General features: G+C 29.7%; 2 protein-coding genes across 9 annotated transcripts in view; one reads left to right on the forward strand and one right to left on the reverse strand.

Moving 5' to 3' along the window:
* The window catches only part of CDase (neutral ceramidase), a 64,685-nt gene that overhangs the window by 14,365 nt on the left and 30,417 nt on the right, over nucleotides 1-19,903 (forward strand). For all 8 annotated transcript variants that reach the window (XM_011069417.2, XM_011069416.2, XM_011069415.2 and 5 more), the window contains 5 exons: nucleotides 29-172; nucleotides 755-931; nucleotides 1,039-1,166; nucleotides 3,319-3,517; nucleotides 5,039-5,245. In XM_011069417.2, coding sequence (XP_011067719.1) covers nucleotides 29-172; nucleotides 755-931; nucleotides 1,039-1,166; nucleotides 3,319-3,517; nucleotides 5,039-5,245 — 855 coding nt within the window. The remainder of the gene's footprint in view (nucleotides 1-28; nucleotides 173-754; nucleotides 932-1,038; nucleotides 1,167-3,318; nucleotides 3,518-5,038; nucleotides 5,246-19,903) is intronic.
* Nucleotides 7,621-13,801, reverse strand: CPR6 (cuticular protein 6). Its single transcript, XM_011069411.2, has 3 exons — nucleotides 12,965-13,801; nucleotides 10,905-11,174; nucleotides 7,621-9,210 (listed from the first exon to the last, which is right to left on the reverse strand). The coding sequence occupies exons 1-3, from the start codon at nucleotides 12,971-12,973 to the stop codon at nucleotides 8,929-8,931; spliced, it is 561 nt and encodes a 186-aa protein (XP_011067713.1). The 5' UTR covers nucleotides 12,974-13,801; the 3' UTR covers nucleotides 7,621-8,928.

Below are 19,903 nucleotides of genomic sequence, written 5' to 3' on the forward strand. Positions count from 1 at the left end.
TTTAAATAGACATTATGTGCAATTTTAGATGGGATACGCAAAAATGGAACAGAAAGGAAATGGTCTCCATCTTAGAACGTTTGCCAGAGCATTCATAATTGACGATGGCACGGAAAGGTTCGTGTTCGTCAGCGTAGATAATGCGATGATAGGCAACGACATTCGACAAGAGGTAACATACATTCATTCTTAGTTCTTCAATGCCTCTCGGTATTATAATGATTATATAATATAGTGATTTCTTTAAAAAAAAAATTCTTTTTATTCTTGAAGCTAATCTAATAATCTACTTTATTGATTTAAACTCTTTCCTACTATAAATAAGATTACAATAATAAGAATCGCTATTTAACTGTAATCCGCAATTGACTAGCTTTAAACTTTTTATCTCATAAATTGCTACTCGGAACGTAAAATGGTTAATATTTTCATAACTAATTTTTTTTACAACTTTTTCAAATCTAATTTTTTTGTCATGGTATTTCGCGGATTTTGAGACGTTCTGTATATTCTGTTATATTTTGTTCGAGTATAATAAAATTCTGAATTTCTATAAAAAAAACATTCATCTATTTACTATCGAATTTCAAAATTAGCTAAAAAAATATAGATATTTATTTGTATTTGAAATTCTTTACCGTATCTTCGATCATATAATGATAAATTCATTCAACTCGATTCGTTTTTGAAATCGTGAAATTTGTCGCAAAATACGATTATTATCACGTGAGATTCATTGCAGTTCTTCCCACAGGTATTACGAAAATTGAAGACCCAATTTGGCGACATGTACACGGAGAACAACGTGATGATTAGTAGCACGCATACACACTCAGCTCCTGGTGGTTTCATGCTAGACATGCTTTTCGATTTGACCACATTTGGCTTCATCAGAGAATCATTTGACGCTGTCGTCAATGGCATAACGAATGTGAGTAGACGCGTAAATATAATTACACGGCATTGCACTACTGTAAATGATTCTCTTGATATTCAAAGATAATAACCGATATAACGATGGATATTTTGACATTACAGAGCATCCAGCGTGCCCATAATGCTGTAGTGCCCGGAAGGATTTTCATTATTCACGGAAAAGTTTTGGACGCTAACATTAATAGAAGTCCACAAGCGTATCTTAATAATCCGAAATCGGAAAGAGAAAAGTAAGTACCTATAATAAATAAGTAATGAAAGTAGTGTAAATAATATTAATTCTAGTAATAGAATATTAATTCTTTCTCAATATTTTTAAAGAATATCATTAATTTTATTAAAAAATCAAACTCTTTATTTTAGAGAAAAATAAAGAAAATTGATCAAAATTTTTTACATTTCAAATTTCAATAGAGCATTAATAATTAGGGCATTAGTATTACGAAGGCGATGATAATACTAATTGTGTGATAAAAAAATTTTTTAACACTTCTAACTGTTTTAATGTATTTTCGAATGCTAAACACGAATTCGTTGTCTACATTGGACCACATCATAATTTTGAAAAAAATGATTTTAAATCATTTACTTTATCTTAATATTACTAAATTAATTAATTATATGAAAAGTAAGCGCTCTTATACATATAATATACTCACACAAAATAAAAAAACAATGAAATTGATACGGTACAATATGGCTATTTTTAAATTGTTGTGTCTCGAAAATGAATACCGAAACAAAATACATTTTAAAGTTAAAAGTTAATACTTTCGTGTGGCATTAAGAATTTTAGAACAAAATTTGCCGATGTATTGAAATGTCATAAAGATTTTCAAAATTGTAATTTTTTATTTCTTGACTCTTCTACTTCTTCGATTCCATTTCTATTATTAATTATAACGTGATGAATCAATTTAATGAACGAAATTGTATTTAGCACTTAAGGGGATTCTAAAGTGCATTATCGATTAAATGCAATAATTTTTGTATAACAATTATTTTTTTCCTCGTTTATAAATTTGAAAATCATTTTCTAGAATTGAAGCATATGCATTAATACGTGTCTTTGAGATGGAGTTTATGTCGGAGAACGAAAAAAAAAGTTTAAATTGAGACTTTACCATTTCTTAATCGAATATGGCTTTAAAAAACTGTCAATATCGTAATAATATTTGCTTGATATAAAAGCTTTGCCGTCTATACTTACGAAATGGTGGTCCACAGACACGTAGTTCGCATGAACATACAACGTCGAAGTTCTTGAAATTAGATTTAGACACTTTATCGCGACGAATTTATTATACGAAAATTGACACGAACGTACGACTGCGTGTATCATAATTTGCGTGACATATTGGTGTGGTATATAAAGATATGTCAATGTGTCGTGTTAAAACAGTGACCTCTGGTGACTTCGTCCAAGTTCGGGCTTCACTTTAGGATCTCCTTAAAAATTACGAAAAACGATTAGTTTTTTATTCAGAAAATGATGTCAAGATGTTAATTAACAAACTAATATAATCATTTGATCAGCATAATTATTTTAAATTTATTCTCTATGCGCGTGATCGTGCGCGAGAGGTGATTATTTTTAATACATATGAGAAAGATTATTTTTAATACATTATCTATTATTTATAAAACGCATGCTTGACATAGTATTTTTCAACACTATATAGAGTGTCCTATTTTAATTGCCTTAGACAAATATCTTGGAAAATATGTAAGATATGAAAAAATTTTTCAGATGAAATAGTTTTGAAGGAGACGTAGTTTAGTCGTAGTAGCGTTGCTTTTTTTTCTAGATGGAAGCGTCCTTTAATTATGTCCCTCTCGAAATTATTTCACTTTTATTTGAAACAATTTTTTCGTATCTTATGTATTTTTCAAGATATTTGCTTGAGGCATAAAATGAAACTCTATATAGTGCAGCCTTATACTATACAAATGCAATGTTCTCTCAAATAACGCGGTTGATTAATTCATCTTGCAATTGCTTAAACGTAAGGGGTAATGCTATAGAATGCATTCGGTACTGAATATTTGGTGCCGAGGTTTATTAATTCCCGGAATACGTACAGCGATCGTATATTGATCGTGTTATATGTATATTGCATATAACACGATGTACGACACATGCCATGTGTTTGTAAGCCTAAATAAGCGTATTCATTCTCGGAAATTCATGAAATACATCTACTTGTAACTTAAATCGATTTTACAGTACATTGAAATTTAAAATTGATGACGACAGCATATTATATTATATATATTTATTATATATATTATATTATATATATTTGTCGTCAACTGCATCCTTTCGTGGAAGGAAGTAACATGTATTTGCACAAAATTAATATTTTTTTTCTTTATTTCTAGATACAAGTACGACGTAGACAAGACACTAACACAAATGCAATTTATCGGTGCCGATGATAAGCCTTTAGGCGTTATAAATTGGTTTGCCGTGCATCCAACTAGCATGAACAATACGAACCGTTTGGTTTCTAGCGATAATGTGGGTTATGCTTCGATACTCTTTGAGAAAATGATGAATAATAACGCCATGGTCGGCAAAGTAAGTCCCTTAACAAATATACATTTATTATATTATGTATACAACGTGAGATTTGTAGTTTTCTATTTACAATGACTGCTCTATGTTTTGGTGTTTAAATTATAAAGGGCAAAATCGCGAATGAATCTGAAACATGAATAATTTCGATAAGCGAATCTGCCGCGTTAAAGCCTCAACTGTAAAATCATTTGAATGCACACGTCCCAAATTTAAATAAATTATTTCAATGCTCGCACTTGTAAAAATATTCATCGCGTGCAGACAGTAATTTCGTAAGCTGCAGAAGAGATTGCGTGTGTCCATTATTATTATTTTTCTTCTTTTTTAGGACGAATCTATTTATATATTCGAATCTACTTATAATCTATTTATATATTCTTATTATTTAATACTGTGCTTGCACTTTTTGCTTTTTTCTCTTCTTTTCTTTTTTTATTCGATTATCTTTAAGCACATACATGATACATGTATGTACATACATAGATATATCAAACAATGTTAGCTAAAAAGTTTCGAATGGCGTTTGACAAAATATAAACAACACAAATAGGCGAAGAAAATATTACTTGGTCAAAGCAAATATTTTTCGCGTATGAATTTTACAATTTCCAGTTTGTGCAAATTACACACTGAATATTTGTTTTGAAACACAATTCCAATTAAACTAAATACGTAATATTAAACTGACAAATTAAGCTGGCAAGCAATTTAATAAGACTAATATAAACGTACAAGAATTATCAAGAAAATGTATCTACGAATTAGTGCAGTTTAATTCATAAGCACATTACGAAATTACTTCGAATTAACTTCGCACATAGAGATGTATAACATTTTTTTAGAAGAGATGTACAACATTTTTTTTACAAGATTTTTAAACTACTTTATTCTTAGCATAGACTGTCAAGGTTTTCGACATTCAGTTGTGTACTTTATATTTATTTATTATAAAATAAGTTGTATATCATCACATAGCACGATGTTTTTTTTATATTATATTAGCCCCATGTATATTTATTTATTTATTTATTTACCGTTATAACAGTAGACGATTATATGCCGCCTCACATTTATCGCACATGTGCCTGAAAATAATTTTAAACTTTTAAACGTAAATATTTTTTAGTAAACCACGGGAATTAGTTTAATAACAATGTTTATTAAAAGACGAAATTAATTAAACGAAGAGTGATTTTTTTCCATACAATGAGAGAAAAAAAATTGCAATTGCCATAATTTAATTACTCGTATAATTTGTAGTCATTTTCAATGCCAATTATATATACATTTTATGTACAACTATAAATATAATTATTGTATTATTTCTATTTTTTCTCACATTATAGCAGTAATATAAAAATGAAGCTTCTAACCGTAATTATTTTATCATACAATAGCATAGTTAATATGAAATACTTTTTTTTCAATGTACATACACGTACACATATGCATATACATATGTCTGTAATATGTCAAATATGTCTGTAATACAAACATTATAATATTTTTCTTGGCATTTAGGGTCGATTCGTAGCAGCCTTCGCCTCGACTAATCTTGGCGATGTTTCACCAAATATACGTGGACCAAAGTGCGAATTCTCTGGACAAAACTGCTCCGACCAGTATACGTGTCCTGGAAAGAAAGAAATGTGCTTCGCCTCCGGTCCTGGAAAAGATATGTTCGATAGTACGAGTATTATTGCTCATAGAATTTACGAGGAATCCATGGTGAGTGTGGCTTTTCTTATCATATTTATGATCCTTGTATTCTGTGATGTCTCTTCTTTCATTTATTGCGTGCAACTATAAGATATCATTTATAAGTTAAAATAATAGCGATACTTTTTCCACCATTTTTGTTGAAAATAGTTTGTTATATCCGCTTTAAAAAGATAAAAGAAAAAACTAATAATGATTTCTCCGGTGTATAAATGCCAAAAATGGACGTTTTAATTGAATATAAAAATCAGATTACGTCGCTATAGCGCAAAACTAAAGTAAAATTGGAAAGCGTGCACGTGAATTTCACGGTCTTGGTAAGTAAGTTCAAGTGCTCGGACAAACCGGCATTGCCGTAAAAAACTGAACTTGTTATTGCTCGAATCAGGGTTGTCCGTTACTATTCCGTCTGTTTCCTCGTGTACTATTAATTATACAACAATATATGTGAAACTTATTAACTGTGCGCGAAGAAAGCCCACCGACCGACGCGTCGAGATCGTTATTAGACAAATTAAGTGATTTCGCGCGCAATGCGATTCATTAAGAGCGATACGCTAATTAAGGATATACAATGTGAAACATTGCCGTTTTGAAAATCTAACAACTTATTAAAGATTATATAAAATATACACAATTGCAATTTAAAATTTATAGAATTTTTCTTATAAAATTATTATTTTGACTTCTAAAATTTTAATTAATCTAAAATTATTCAATAAGATTAATTAAAGATTATTAATTATTAATTCGATTTATTTATCACTCATTTTCGTCCTTTGAATAATTTTTAATAACGTTAAACATTCAATTTGGATCAATATATTGTTTCTCAACAATACGTGTTTTTTGTAGGGAATTTTTTTTTAAATTTGGTGAAATTTTTTTTAAAATCATATTTTTGAAAAATAAATCGTCGATTACTGACTGAGATCTTCTAAAAAAAGGGACTCCTCCTTATTTCTTGGAAATTTCTTGGATTAAATATTGTATTTTATTAATATTCCTATGCAAAAAGCAAAAATGAGCGATATGTATGTGTCAAATTAATAATTACTTAATAATTATTAATTAATTATTAATTTTATAAGTAATTTTAATTAAATTTTTAGGAGATAAAGAAATAATGGTTTTATAATAGTATAAAAACTTTAGTATAAAAACATGATCTGTTTAAATAGTTGAAGTAAAAACTCGTATATTTGTATTATTTATATTATATACACTGGATGAGTCTGATAAAGTTTACTACATTTTTTTCGAAAACGATTAGAGATAAGAGGAAAACACCTATTATCAAAATTGTAGGATAAGTAGCGGGACATATTTTAATGACTTCAAGTAAATGTTCTTGATTTTTTTACTACCAATCAAATAAGATTTTTTTATGAGAAGGGATATTTTTTAGGGATTATTTTTCTCAGTTCAATTTTAGAATAGTTATTTCGCGAAAAATATTTTTTATTCTTCTTATCATATTTTTTGGAGTGATAAGACGTTGAAAGTGAAGAGTAAAAGAGCTGGCTTACTTTCAATTAATGTCCTATCACTCCGGAAAACAGATGGAAATAATAAAAAATATTTTGCGTGAAATAACAATTCAAGAGTTAAAAAAGGTCAAGTAAGCTTTCCACGAAGACTACGGACACATTTAGATCAACATGAATTTTGAGCACTTATTGCAATAATAAAAAATGTGTTTCAAATTTATAATCTGACTTCTTTTAGTTTATATCTTGAAAATAGTTTTCGAAGAAATACTTTACAAAGATATTCGCTGATTGAGTACTATCGATAGAAGGTTTAAAAAATACCTCTTTCTATTAAAAAAAATCTTTTTTTAATTGGTAGTAAAAAACATTTAAGATTACTTAAGGCCATCAAAGTATGTTGCCCTACTTATCTTGTATAATTTTGTAATAATAGGAGAATCTTTCTCTTATAAGATTTTGTCAGCAATTATGTAGAATAAAAAATCTTGTAAATTTAAAAAATTTTAGAACATTACAAAATTGATATATGTATATCAAGGATTCAAGACTCGATATAAATTTTCTCATTATTTTTGAAAAGTGTGTATAAAAAAATCTGAACAATTTTCTAAAAAGTTAAATTATTCAGCAATGATTCAGAAATTCCGAAAATTCTGAAATTTATATAAACATTCAATAAAATTTTATGGAAGATTCTGAGAAAAAATTTCACAAGATTTTATTACAATTTCTTTAGGTTATACGTTATTTTGTTATCGTCAAGTTCCTCTTCATTGAATAAAATTGAATGACAGCAAGCTGTCAAACAGAAAATCAATGTTCTGATGAGGAATTATTTCAATACGTGACAACCCATCACATTTTGTCAGGTGGAAATAAGATAGAAAAATATTAGACGAATACTTTTATTTCGAAATAAACCAGTTTTATGAAAATACATTATCATAAATATCAATTCTTTACGACTGTTTTAATGTATTTAATTATACAATAAAGGTACTTAGTTTCTACTTTTCTTACTTTTAATAAAATCGATTTCGTATTATCGATTGTCTATACTTTTATTTTGATATAAACCGCGTTTTTACAGAATTATATTACTGTAAATATCAATTTTTTACGATTTTTACTTTTTTAACGTAGTTTATAATGTGAGTACAAAAGACTTAACTGCTATTTTCCTTACTTTTAACAAAATCTGTTTTGTTAGTCACTGATTTTGATATCATTCCCAAATACACATTCTTTCTTCCTATTCGTTTCATATGAATTTGATCTTGAGCTTTTCCCGTAACGGGTTTAAATCTAACCTTGCAATGTGCGTAAGTCATACATATCATGCACATAAATTATAAAAATTCTCGGACGGATTTAAATGAGTATAACATTTTCTACGTGATTGTGAAACATTTCTCGAGGTTAAAATTGAATGAAATTTATATTACAACGTAGTGGCAAATATGTATAAATCAATACTTCAGACATGCGCGGTTACATCGTAATTTCAATGCCATCAAATCACTCTTTTTTAAAGAGATGGGCAAGATGCCTTTGTGCGGTTTCGCAAATCGTCAAACGAAAAATGAAATAAATAGAGAGAACTGCTTTTGTGTTTTTAAAAGCAAGTGATTTTTTTACGCTGCTGTTTTTAAGTGCAATATTACACAATATTAAGTGCAATTTTAAAATAAAGCTACAAAACTTATTCTTATTAAAATATCTATAATAATGTGCTTTTTATATAAAAATAGTTTTTTATATAAAAAGCCCATTATTATAGATATTTAAATAAGAATAAGTAATTAAAAAATATCAATTTTTAAAAAGTACTTTCAAACTTTTGGTCTGGAGTATCTGTAATAAAAATAATATCAGACATTTTTTTGTGTCAGGAAATGAATCAATATTCCTCGGTAATTTCAATAAACTTATATATTTATCGCAGTATATTAAACATGTATAATCCTAAACCCTCCTATAATCTAATTTTAGAGTTTTACATGAAAACTCTTTGTACGTAAAAGTGACCTCAGTTTTTCTGTTTATTGCTGACGGCCAATGATCAATTGAATCCACCTGGAGGTTTGAACTTGTAAACATATTTCGCTGTCACATTGACTAGCAGACTGATTGCCGCGCGACTAATGCTTCTTAGCGAAACGCCCGATTCGTTGCTATTTACACGATGCGATGGCTGAGCTAATAATGCTTCTCGTAGTCATAGCTGTTAAAGTGCGCCGGTGAGACGTACTTGACAATCGGCACCGGTTTTGGATGTATCGCCGGTCCGACTTTCTTGACGACGGCATTGAATCCGTTGTGATCGTCCGCGGTATATTCGACGATGCGTACACTTCCGTCGGGTTCGTTCACGCTGTACGAGCCGTGAACAACATCGCCGTCCCGCACCTCATGCTGGGTTTTCACGTCACCGGTATGAGGATCATGAACGCCGTAATTGAAGGTGTACTTCGGGTGTGACTGTAACAAGTACACGCAAGTGTTGTTATGTGCGAGTTCACCACAAATTAACCGTGAACATTCCCTAATGTCGAAATGGGTGCATAGAGTTTTAAGGTGCGGTCCGCTTAGTGGATTAGCTGCAAATGTTTCCAAGCATTTGATCAGTCAGAAAAAAGAATTTCATTAATTGATCAATTAAGACAAGGAATGCTTTAAAACGTTGTTATTGTAGCATCGAATAGTGCCTTAGCTGTTTAACATACACGCAACGGGCGTTGTTTGTTTTATAAATATTTTCCGATATTTCCGTGCAACTTAAAAATTGCTGGCAGATGCATAACGATATTGACTTTTGAGGTCGTAGGAAATATATACGGAAAATGTTTTGTTAAAGTATTTAAAATTTTAATTTGATACAGATCTGAAAATAATTTGTTAGACCATCAAAATAATTACGTAGAACGCTTGAGTTATTGGATAATCAGTATAAATTTCAAAATTTTTTTGCAGCGTTGTTCATTATTCTTGAGCGTCTTGTGTAATTATTTTAATATTTCAATAAAATTTGGTGCGGGTCTTTATTTAGTCAATTTTAAATATCTCAGCAAAAATTGTTCTTTCCTGTATTAAGCGTACGTGAAACAGAATTAATTTTCAAAAGAATAAAAAGTAAATTAAAAATTAAGAAAAGAAATCCTTATAAAATAATTTAAAAAGGTAAATTAATTTATCTTGCCGATGTAATTTAATATAACGAATAGTTATATACAAGGTAGTATTTTTTATCACAAACTTTTTATTAAAAAATGTTGCGATTTCAATTTTATATTAAATTATTCAATAAATCTGGTTCGCAACTATGTAATGAAGCTGGTGGAGCACTTTCGAGCGCTTTCGAGTCCCGACTACGGATACTACAATTATTCGCACACATAATGTGCGACGTTCTCTCATTTTATGATATTACTTGCGGAGCGCCGCTTTTAGTGACAATTAACATCGCGAGAAAGCGACGACAATGAGGATTGCGGAAAGAGATTTGACAATAAGATACAGCGAGGACAGAGGAAATACACCATTGTCTACACACATACGTTACTTTTCAAAGAGACAGGAATTTAAATTAACATATACCTCAGGCGTCTGGAAACGCAAGACTTGACGAACACAACTCTTGACACTTTTCTGAAGAAAACGTGCGGGAATTTGTATTATTTACATTAATGTTATTTAAATTGAAACTGTTGAAGCTATGAGAGAAATAGGTGGTTTTCCTCTTGAAATTAAATATGCCGCTTACAATATTTGTTGCAAATATTATTAAGTTCCGTTACTGTTATGAAAGTGAAATTTTTAGAAATTTTGTAGAAATTAAAAAAAATCATTGAATAGTTTCACACGAGATATATCGATATATGCTCTCAGCAAGAAAAGGCTAAAGAATATCGGCTAACGAAAGAATAGGTAAATATATCAGCTATAAAAATTATGAAATTTCTAAAAAGAATATAAAAAAATTAATAGTAATTATAAGTTTCAAAACTAAGCTAATTGTTTAATAAAAAGTTTGTGATAAAAAATTGATAAGAAGATATATGTATAAGTATTGAAGATAACAATTCTTTGATAACAATTCGACTTGGGTGAAACGCATATTTCCTCTGTTTTTGCCAATCTTCGTTAGCAACAGTCAGGAGTAAAAAGATACTTACGTAATAATCGTGATCTTGATCGGTGTGATGTTTGTAGTCGTGTAGTTCATGAGCGTTCAGAGATGCATCCAGAGATGCGTCCACGTGTAACGGCGCAGCGGATACCGCGTGTATCGGAACCGCGACCGTCGGCAGAACTTTGTATCCGGCGGATCCAATGTATGCATCGAGATCGCTGTAATCACCGTAGGACAGGCCATGGCCGCCGTTGTAACCGCTGAGAACCACCGCGTGGCTACACGCCAGCGCGGCACAGAGGAAAGCGACCGTCTGAAAACCACAATTCGCGATCGTAAATCTCTTCTGTGGGAAAACAAGATTGTTAATATGCGAAGTCGTGTCAAGGATTTGATAGTTTCTTTTAAATTCCTCTACGGCGTTGAGAGGTGTTTTCTTCTTTTTCCTTTTTTTTTTTCGACATCTTCTAAAAGTTTTCTCTCGTCTAGAGCGCCGCGCTTCGTGCAATATATTTAAAAGCATCCCAAGTATAACAGCGAATAATCGATAATCCCCATGCAACGCAAGCGATTTTCATTAGTCACTTGTCAATATGGGATTCTTAGATGATGCGACGCTCGCTGGGTACTCATGTATATGGAAAATCATTGGGTGATTTATTGGAAAAGTCCCTCTCCCAAGTAAGACGCGCTTCTCGAATTTCGATGTTTCGTTAAAATCTCGGATTGGAAATCCTGTCGATGCGGACATCGTCCCCTTTTCACTTTCACGCCGACCTTGTTATTCGCGCGCAGACCAATAGATCGTAAGTCAACGAAACGCCGCGCCGCGGAAGTGTGGTTAAGAATTTCGCTTCCTTATCCGTTGCGATGAAAATGATACATCGCGAATAAAAGGTTTATTACACCCTCCCCTCGGCACGAATGTTCATGCCTAAGAAAGTTGACGCTGTAGATTATGGTATTTTGAACCGTAAACCGGAGGATTGGGAAGAAGAGAAATCTCATTTGATCGGAAGCTGAAAAAGTCACAATTGGGAATGTATATACTATTAATACATATAGTAATATTGGGTCAATGCAGTGTATCTAAAAAATTTTCCAAAATCAGATTGTTTTTAAATAATTATTTAAAGAAAATAAATATATACGTATATGTATATCGTTCCTTTACTTCAAAAATGAGATAAATGACTAGAAAGAAAAAAAACATGATTTACCATGAATGCGTTATATAAATATTATTTCATCAATTATCAAAAGTGAACTAACTTGACTTTACAAAAATCGTTAAAAGTTAGTTAAAATCGTTAATAGCTTAAAAAGAACGATTTAAAAAAATCATTCTTTATGAAAGAATATTATATAATTTCTTAAGAATTTTGTGAAACACCTTTAAAAAAGGGTGGTTTTTTAGGAATGAAAAACAAAAAATGATATTTAATCGCATATAGAAATACATTCTTTTCAAGTCGCAAAATATTTTTTTTCCTTTTGGAAAACTTAAGGTTTTAAATTGTGTCACTTTTGAAGTAAGAGAGTAAAATATAAATTGTACATAGCTTTACAAATATAATGCTAAATAGACGATCTAATAATCTAAAGATATTTTTAATAAAGTGTATTTATTTCTAATTAACAAATTAGAAATTACGTAGACCTCATTACTAAATGCTAATAAGTGATTTTGTAACTTATGACAGCCAAAGCAAAAGAAAAGAAGACATGAAAAATAAAATTGAAAAAAGATTATTTCTTCTAAGTAAAACTTGAAAGAGGGAGAGAGTAAACCTCTAAATCAACTATTCACTAGTTCAGAACAGCTCAAAAAGCGATTGTGGAATTATCTCTCTTAACGGAAAGGTCTATATAGATAAGACTTCGCTAGTTTCGTGTAATGTTCGACAGTATTATTATATTAGGCGCCCTATAGCAAGCGAGAGAAAGACAAATAAGAGAGATTCACTCGGATGATAAATGGGGCACCGGAAGTTCTCTTGAACATTGCCGACAGGAAAAGGCGACGCACACTCTCACACGATCTCCTCACACCCACTCTCGTCATACCACACTCGTATTGCGGCAGGCCTTCTCTCTCCGTACCTTGAGCATGATGCTTCCACAATGTTTCCGCTCACACCACGTTTACCGTATGCGAGACCGTCGAGCGCGAAGTCACTGATAGCATTATTCCCGGACGATGGGCTTATATTCATCTCCCACCTCGGGATGGCTCCGTTCCGGGCAAAAGCTCTCGGCCTCGGGTGCCACCACTCGCTCTTTCAGACCAGGCTGTACCCTACCCCTGCGAATCTTTTTATGTATGATATGAGAAAATACATGGTACGATCCACGTGCTTTCGACCACGGTGGCACACGTCGGCACAAGTTCTTATACGAATTACTTGTACGAAAATTCTCAAAGAGAATCGGCCGTCATGCTTTCGATTTAATCGAAGGAGATGATCAAAAAGTTGATATTTGTTACAAAATTACTAATTTAGATTAGAGAGGGATATAGAATTGCCTGTGCTGCTCACAGAAATCACTCTTACGAATCTTGTTCGGTTATTCATTAAAGATGCAGTGGATTGATTCAGCTAACAGAGTCGATGTTGAAAAGAGGAACTGTTGGCGAATAAACATTATTTCTCGAATTGTTTGCTTCGCAACTACGTTCGTGAAATTTGGACATTTATTCTCAAACAGCGGAAGATAGCCAAGTGAACGTGAAATTGACTGGAAATGTCATAATAGATTTGATAATCAATTTGAAAAAAAAAAGATTTAGTTGCAATAACGTTATCTCCATTAATCCCTTTTTCAAAAAGAAAAATTATTTATGTTTAGCAGAAAATTATTAATTAAGTAAAGATTTGTTTTATATTTATATTTAAAATTCTTTCTGTTTGAAACTAAAAATGGAAATTCGTATTGAATATTTCTTTCTATACTGCAAAAAAATATAAGTATAAATAATAAAAATAATATTATACTACAAATATATGTATATACATAATATTTTACTATTAATTTTACTAATATAATGAATATGCTGTACTAATGTTGAATGTGAAATATTAAATAAAGTAAATCTGATGTATTAAAATCCAATTTATTTGCATAAGACAAATTTAAATGAAAAAGAATTCAAATACGAAAAATTCAGTGTCGGATATAATTTAAATCCATCCGAAATTAACAACGTAGATTTATTATCTCTTATTATTCGGTTTAATTATAAATTACAGCATAGAGGCTACATGGAAAAACAGTCGATTGCTTATGCATCATTGTTACTGCGCGCGTAAACGTTACGTCATGTCTTAGCGTAACAAAGCAGATGCTCTCACTCTTTCACTCTCACTCTCTCTTTTTCTTTCTCCCTCTTCACGTATTCGTAGCCAAATTAATATTATCCTTTTTATGAAATCGCTCACGCATTTTTCTCCGCAGAGAGAATGCATAACTAATGTGGGAAATTTATGCCAAATTCCTTTGGCCGCGAAATAAAACCGGACTGCACGTTACAGAACATCTTGAAGAGAAAGGATATATTCATTACGAAAAACTTGGTGCCGCATCTTACTTTGTTTTAACAAAATTTTTACACGTAAATGAACTTTTACTAAATTAACCGTCATAAAATTTTATAAATTAAGTCTTCTAAAGTTTAAAAGTAAATCGATAAGCAGAAAGTTTTGCACCTTATGTTGTTATGTTTCTGATTTCATATATGTATGTTTTTTTGGTACGAGATAAATTAGTGTTTAACGTATGATTGAATAATCCAAATGAACATATATAATGAATGAAAAAGTATTCTTGCAAGAATGATTTTTGTAAGAAAAAATCTTATCTGATGTAAAAAATAAACATTAATTAGCAATTTATTAACAATAAGTACATTCTATCCTAATATAAATAAAAAAAGAGCTTAAGGAAAATAACTGTGTTCATGATCTTAAAAACTAAATTTCTCGACTACGAATACTTTTTGTGCGTTAAATTTTTTATGTTTGCTTATTAAAATGAAATATAATTTAAATGTAATTATTATATATTTAATATTTTAATTATTATATATTTTTTTAAGTAAAATAATTTGAGAAATATATAATCCATTTTATTCTTTATTAATAAATTACCAATTAATGTTTATTTTCTAAAAATAAGATTTTTTAAAGGATATATTTTTCTTGTGTAAAATACTTTTTACATTCATTACATTATTGTTATTTTACATTATTAACTATAATGTATAAACTGTATCCTTATATAAGAAACTTAAATTTCAAATATTTCCAGTTTTAGCTGATAAAGGCGTGGTAGCTTCAGTTCTATTCTGCAATTCTTGACAAAGCCCGTTTGCTTCGCAATGAGCAATAGTACTTCTTTGCGCATGTAACGTACACATCATTGACGTTCCATGACACGATCCGCAACTGTCTTAAAAAAAAAAAGAAAAAACAGTTGGTCCCGCCCGAATGATTACTGGCACGATCTATTTGGATCAAGATCATAAATGACAAAACCTTTCGATCTCAGTCCAAATTCTTTTGTTGCGCATTTATGTAATATCGTGTCGGACTTATTGTTCAATATTTCTCTGAGAAAGAGAGAGTTGAAATTTATTGTTTTAGTAATTGCTTATATGAAATGCGTGGTATATTGATTGTGGCAATCATTTATTATTTAAAGTATATATTTCGTATGTCATATTTTATTTTAACGGTATTTTTATATAGAATTTTTTTTCAAGGATATATAAAAATAAAATTTGCTTTAGTTATGCTTGTGTAAAGTTATAAACGACCAATCGACTCGACTACGATTTGATGTAATCGCGTACGATCAAAATGCAATTTTGCCAACACATATTTCATTCGCAATTAAGACGTACCACAGCAAAATGTATTCGTATACCAAATGTACAAATGTGTATCTTGATGCATAAATCGGTTGTATACTAAAGAAAACATATTAAAAATTTATTTTTGTATGTTGTATGTGTGAGATAATATTCACTGAAATAAATCCTTATTTAAATACGACGAAATGAAAAATTTTATTTCTAGCAAATAAATTATCTATTTTATTTCTTTTACACAGAAATATATATTTCGTCGTCACATTCAAATTTTTTTATAATCAATGAAGATCAAAGAAAATGTCACATGTAACATACATGCTTGTGAATAAATAATTATAATTACTATATAACTTATAGTAAAACATTTTCTTTAATTTATGATCAAATATAATTATTATTACTAATATTATAGCAGTAATATTTATAAAAATGAAACATCTAATTATAATTATTTTACCATGTCAATTTTGTCTCGAATATCAACACTTTTTTCTTAGTAATTACTTAGTAATTGTGAAAAATACCACAATAAGCAAAAAAGAGTGAGCGATATAGCTCAAAATGTCATAAGTTTATCGTGCAATTGGCAATTCCACTATATCATAAGATTTATATTTAAATTAAAGCTTATAATTATAATTAAAATTTTTTACAAAGTCGAATTGCTGATATCTTTATGATAACTTATTTATAGAGTTTGTGAAGAAAAAATTTTCAAGAAAATGATTTCTTTCTTTCTACTGAAAAATTAAAAAAAAATGATATTTGCAATATTTTGTTTTGATACGCCTCAATTAAACACAGTAACAGAAATATACGAAACTCAGATAGGTTCTTGTTATTTAATCTTTGCTTTCCGTTCATCATAAGTTCAGCATAAGTTGAATACGTAGGGCTTTAAAATCACTAATTTAGAGCAATGAGCTCTAAAACCTCGAATTTTATAGTTTAAAATTCGGACTTTTTTTCAATATTAATATTATAATTTCTCACCGTAAATTTCAATTATTTAGTATAACATTTAACGCTTTTATATACCCAAAAGTTGCTTCCACAAATAAAAGATTCAAATAGTTACAAAATATACTTAATATTAATTTGTATGTTTATTACATCACAATATTGAAACATAATATAATCGGTATAATATATAATAATATTAATATATAATATATAATGAAACATTCGGTGTCAAATAACTAATAAATTATTACATCACAGCTCACAGTGATGAACATACAAAAACTCGAATTATCTGTGAGTAGGCATCGCATAGGACGCCGGGAAGTAGAAGTTCACTTACGACAATGCTTGCGCAACTGTTATTAAATGCTACGAGTACAATTAAAAATCATAAAAATCATGAACCATTTCGAAAAATCCTCCCGGATGCTCCTGGACAATCTGCACAAATCAAAACTAGGACAAATCCGGAGAAATTCGAACGGATGCTATCCCTAAATCTGTATAATGTACGATCCAGATTAACTGAGTCGCCCTAAGTATCATCGTCACGCTCGCGTTGATGTTTTGCAATTCGCGAAGCGCGGAGTCGCGCTCTAATTTGAGATTTTCGTATGGTGCATTAATAAGCCGCGGCCCATTTCTTCGTTGTTATTTACCGTTGTTTTCTACCAATGACATTGCTGGATGCGTAATTAAAGGTTGTCTATTTCCGCGGACGATTTTGTTAACCGTCAAGTTATTATCACTATCTTTCGACTTCGAGCCAACCCGTTTCTTACGCGGTCGCTTATTACTCGACAACGGCTAGGCTATGGCAATAAGATTTCATAAGGGATTCTGACTGAATTAAGTTCGGTCGTCTCTTCTCTGTTTAAACGTCTTTCAAAGACATGACAATGATAATAACGACAATAACAGTACAATAATAACAAAAAGAAAAAAACGCGTTGCGAAAGAGTTCTTTTATATACATATAATTTATTTCGAACATTTTAATAGTTTTTGAACTTATTTGTGATGAGTGAAATCATGATTGTGTAGTAATTTGTAGAGAGAAATTTATATTAAGTATCTTAGCTGATAAAAATTCTGCCAAGTCATTAAAGAAATAAAGGCTCATACATAGGCTTTAACATAAATCAAATCTAAATATAAGAAACAAACGTCGATAAAAGCCAATACGGATATCAATTATTGACAAAATATTTATTATTTGCAGTAAGTTACATGTAGTAAGTTACACACAATAAGTATAAATGAGTAAGTAATAAATAAATACAAAAATGAAAATTATGTTTTGTCTTTTTTTTTCAAAATGAAACAAAGCTAGAATATTTCTAAAGGACTTTTATTTTTAATTTATCGATTTCTTACACTCTTCCGTAATGGCCCTTTAAATTCGGGACACCCTGTATATATGTGTATATATATGTGTGTGTGTATATATATATATATATATATATATTCATGTATTATTTGAATGTACACATGTATATACAATATATAAATTTGTAATTTGTGCACATATAGTAAAAGAGTATCTTTCGACATAACCAATACATATAGTTTCTTTCCAGGAAATGCGTTGTAACTATTTTAATTTTACAATCTACATTAGCATTACTCCTGTATTCACTTTGAAAGAACAAAAAAAATAGAAACGATGAAGGTGTCGGTGAGATCAATCTATTTATCTGCGGTTGTATAATATGTGTCAGCTCGTTGATTGAAGGTGAAGAATGATGTAATTATGTGTTTTTCGTACCAATTCAGATGACTGAATATGATGTAACCGTGACAATGCATTCGTTAAAGATTATAACGATAAGACAAAAATATAATAGGTATACTTATATACCGCAATAATATTTTTCGATAATCTACATAATTAAAGATATTACTTGTTCATAAAACCGATCATTTACATCGAGACTTTGCAAAAAGAATTAATTATTTTTTACTTATAAATATATTGTGTTAAGCAAAGTTGATGTGTAGCGTTAAACTAAATGTTAAACTTAAAGTGTTTGGTTTAGTAATTAAACGGGTGTAATTTCTTTTATGTTAGCTTTTATTGTACATAAAAAAAATTCGTGACGTTTGAGAATCAGTATCAATATCAGTAAATCATGTTCATAAATTTTCAGAGTATAAACACTCGTATTTCAAAAATTTCATCGTAGTAAACAAATACTGTTATTGTTTGAAATATATACGCTTTCTAGTCATATGAGTTTAACTCAATGTTAATCACACACATTTGTATTGGCAAAATCCATCAATCTTTTTTTATCTACATAACTCCATCCTTGTTTTTGTGACGATGATAAAATATTGGATTGTAAAATACGATTGTAAAAAAAAAACGGTGAATTATGTACACGCGTAGGAATTTTTTAGAGCGGAAAATATAACCTATATCTTCCACGAGTGAAATTATGAAATAATTATATATTTTTAGCATTTTTAATCTTGCTATTTTTTATTAAAGAAATACGTCGCATTTTCATATTTAATTAATAGTATTTAATAAATAATTTAATTAATAAGTCAAGCGCTTCTTGTGTCAACATTAAATCTCCAAACAACACAGTTGCGTTAAAAATATAATAAATGTTAGAAATCGTGTAATCAATGTATAAACTGAAAAATAAACGTTTATAGTTTGATACATTTTTTAAAACTATTTAATTAACGTTACAAAAATATTTGTAAGACATTTATAATGTTTATTAAGCGTTTTTTTTTTTACTAATTTAAAATATCGTTCTTATACTAGACACTTTGACGTTTTAATATATGTACTTTTTTAATTTAACGTTAATAGTACCTATTTAACGTTTTTATACATATGAAAAAATGTTTCAACTAAACATTTTTTAAACATATATTGCTTTGGGTCTCTTTGCTTTATTCTGATAAACAAAGGTAAAAGTATTTTTCTATTATTTAAGTATGTAGAATATTAAAATATCTATCTTTTAAATTATAGAAAAAGAACTATTTAATAAATATCACTCTTTAATTCTCTAATAATTATTTAATCGATAGAAGAAATATAACTGCATTATTATCTGCGCTAAACTCCTATTAGGCCTATTCTAATTTCGTTATTTCATTTTAAAAGTTTACTTGTTTGTTCGAATTTACTTTCATCACGTGACGTCCTGTGTAATAAACTACTTTTCATCTTTTCGAAGATG

This window comes from Acromyrmex echinatior, chromosome 6, assembly GCF_024713525.1.
Source record: "Acromyrmex echinatior isolate Ae372 chromosome 6, ASM2471352v2, whole genome shotgun sequence".
NCBI lineage: Eukaryota > Metazoa > Arthropoda > Insecta > Hymenoptera > Formicidae > Acromyrmex > Acromyrmex echinatior.

Coding starts and splice junctions, on each gene's coding strand:
- CPR6 (XM_011069411.2), bottom strand. Junction 9,211..10,904: donor ATCAAGATCACGATTATTAC/GTAAGTATCTTT, acceptor TACTTGTTACAG/TCACACCCGAAGTACACCTT.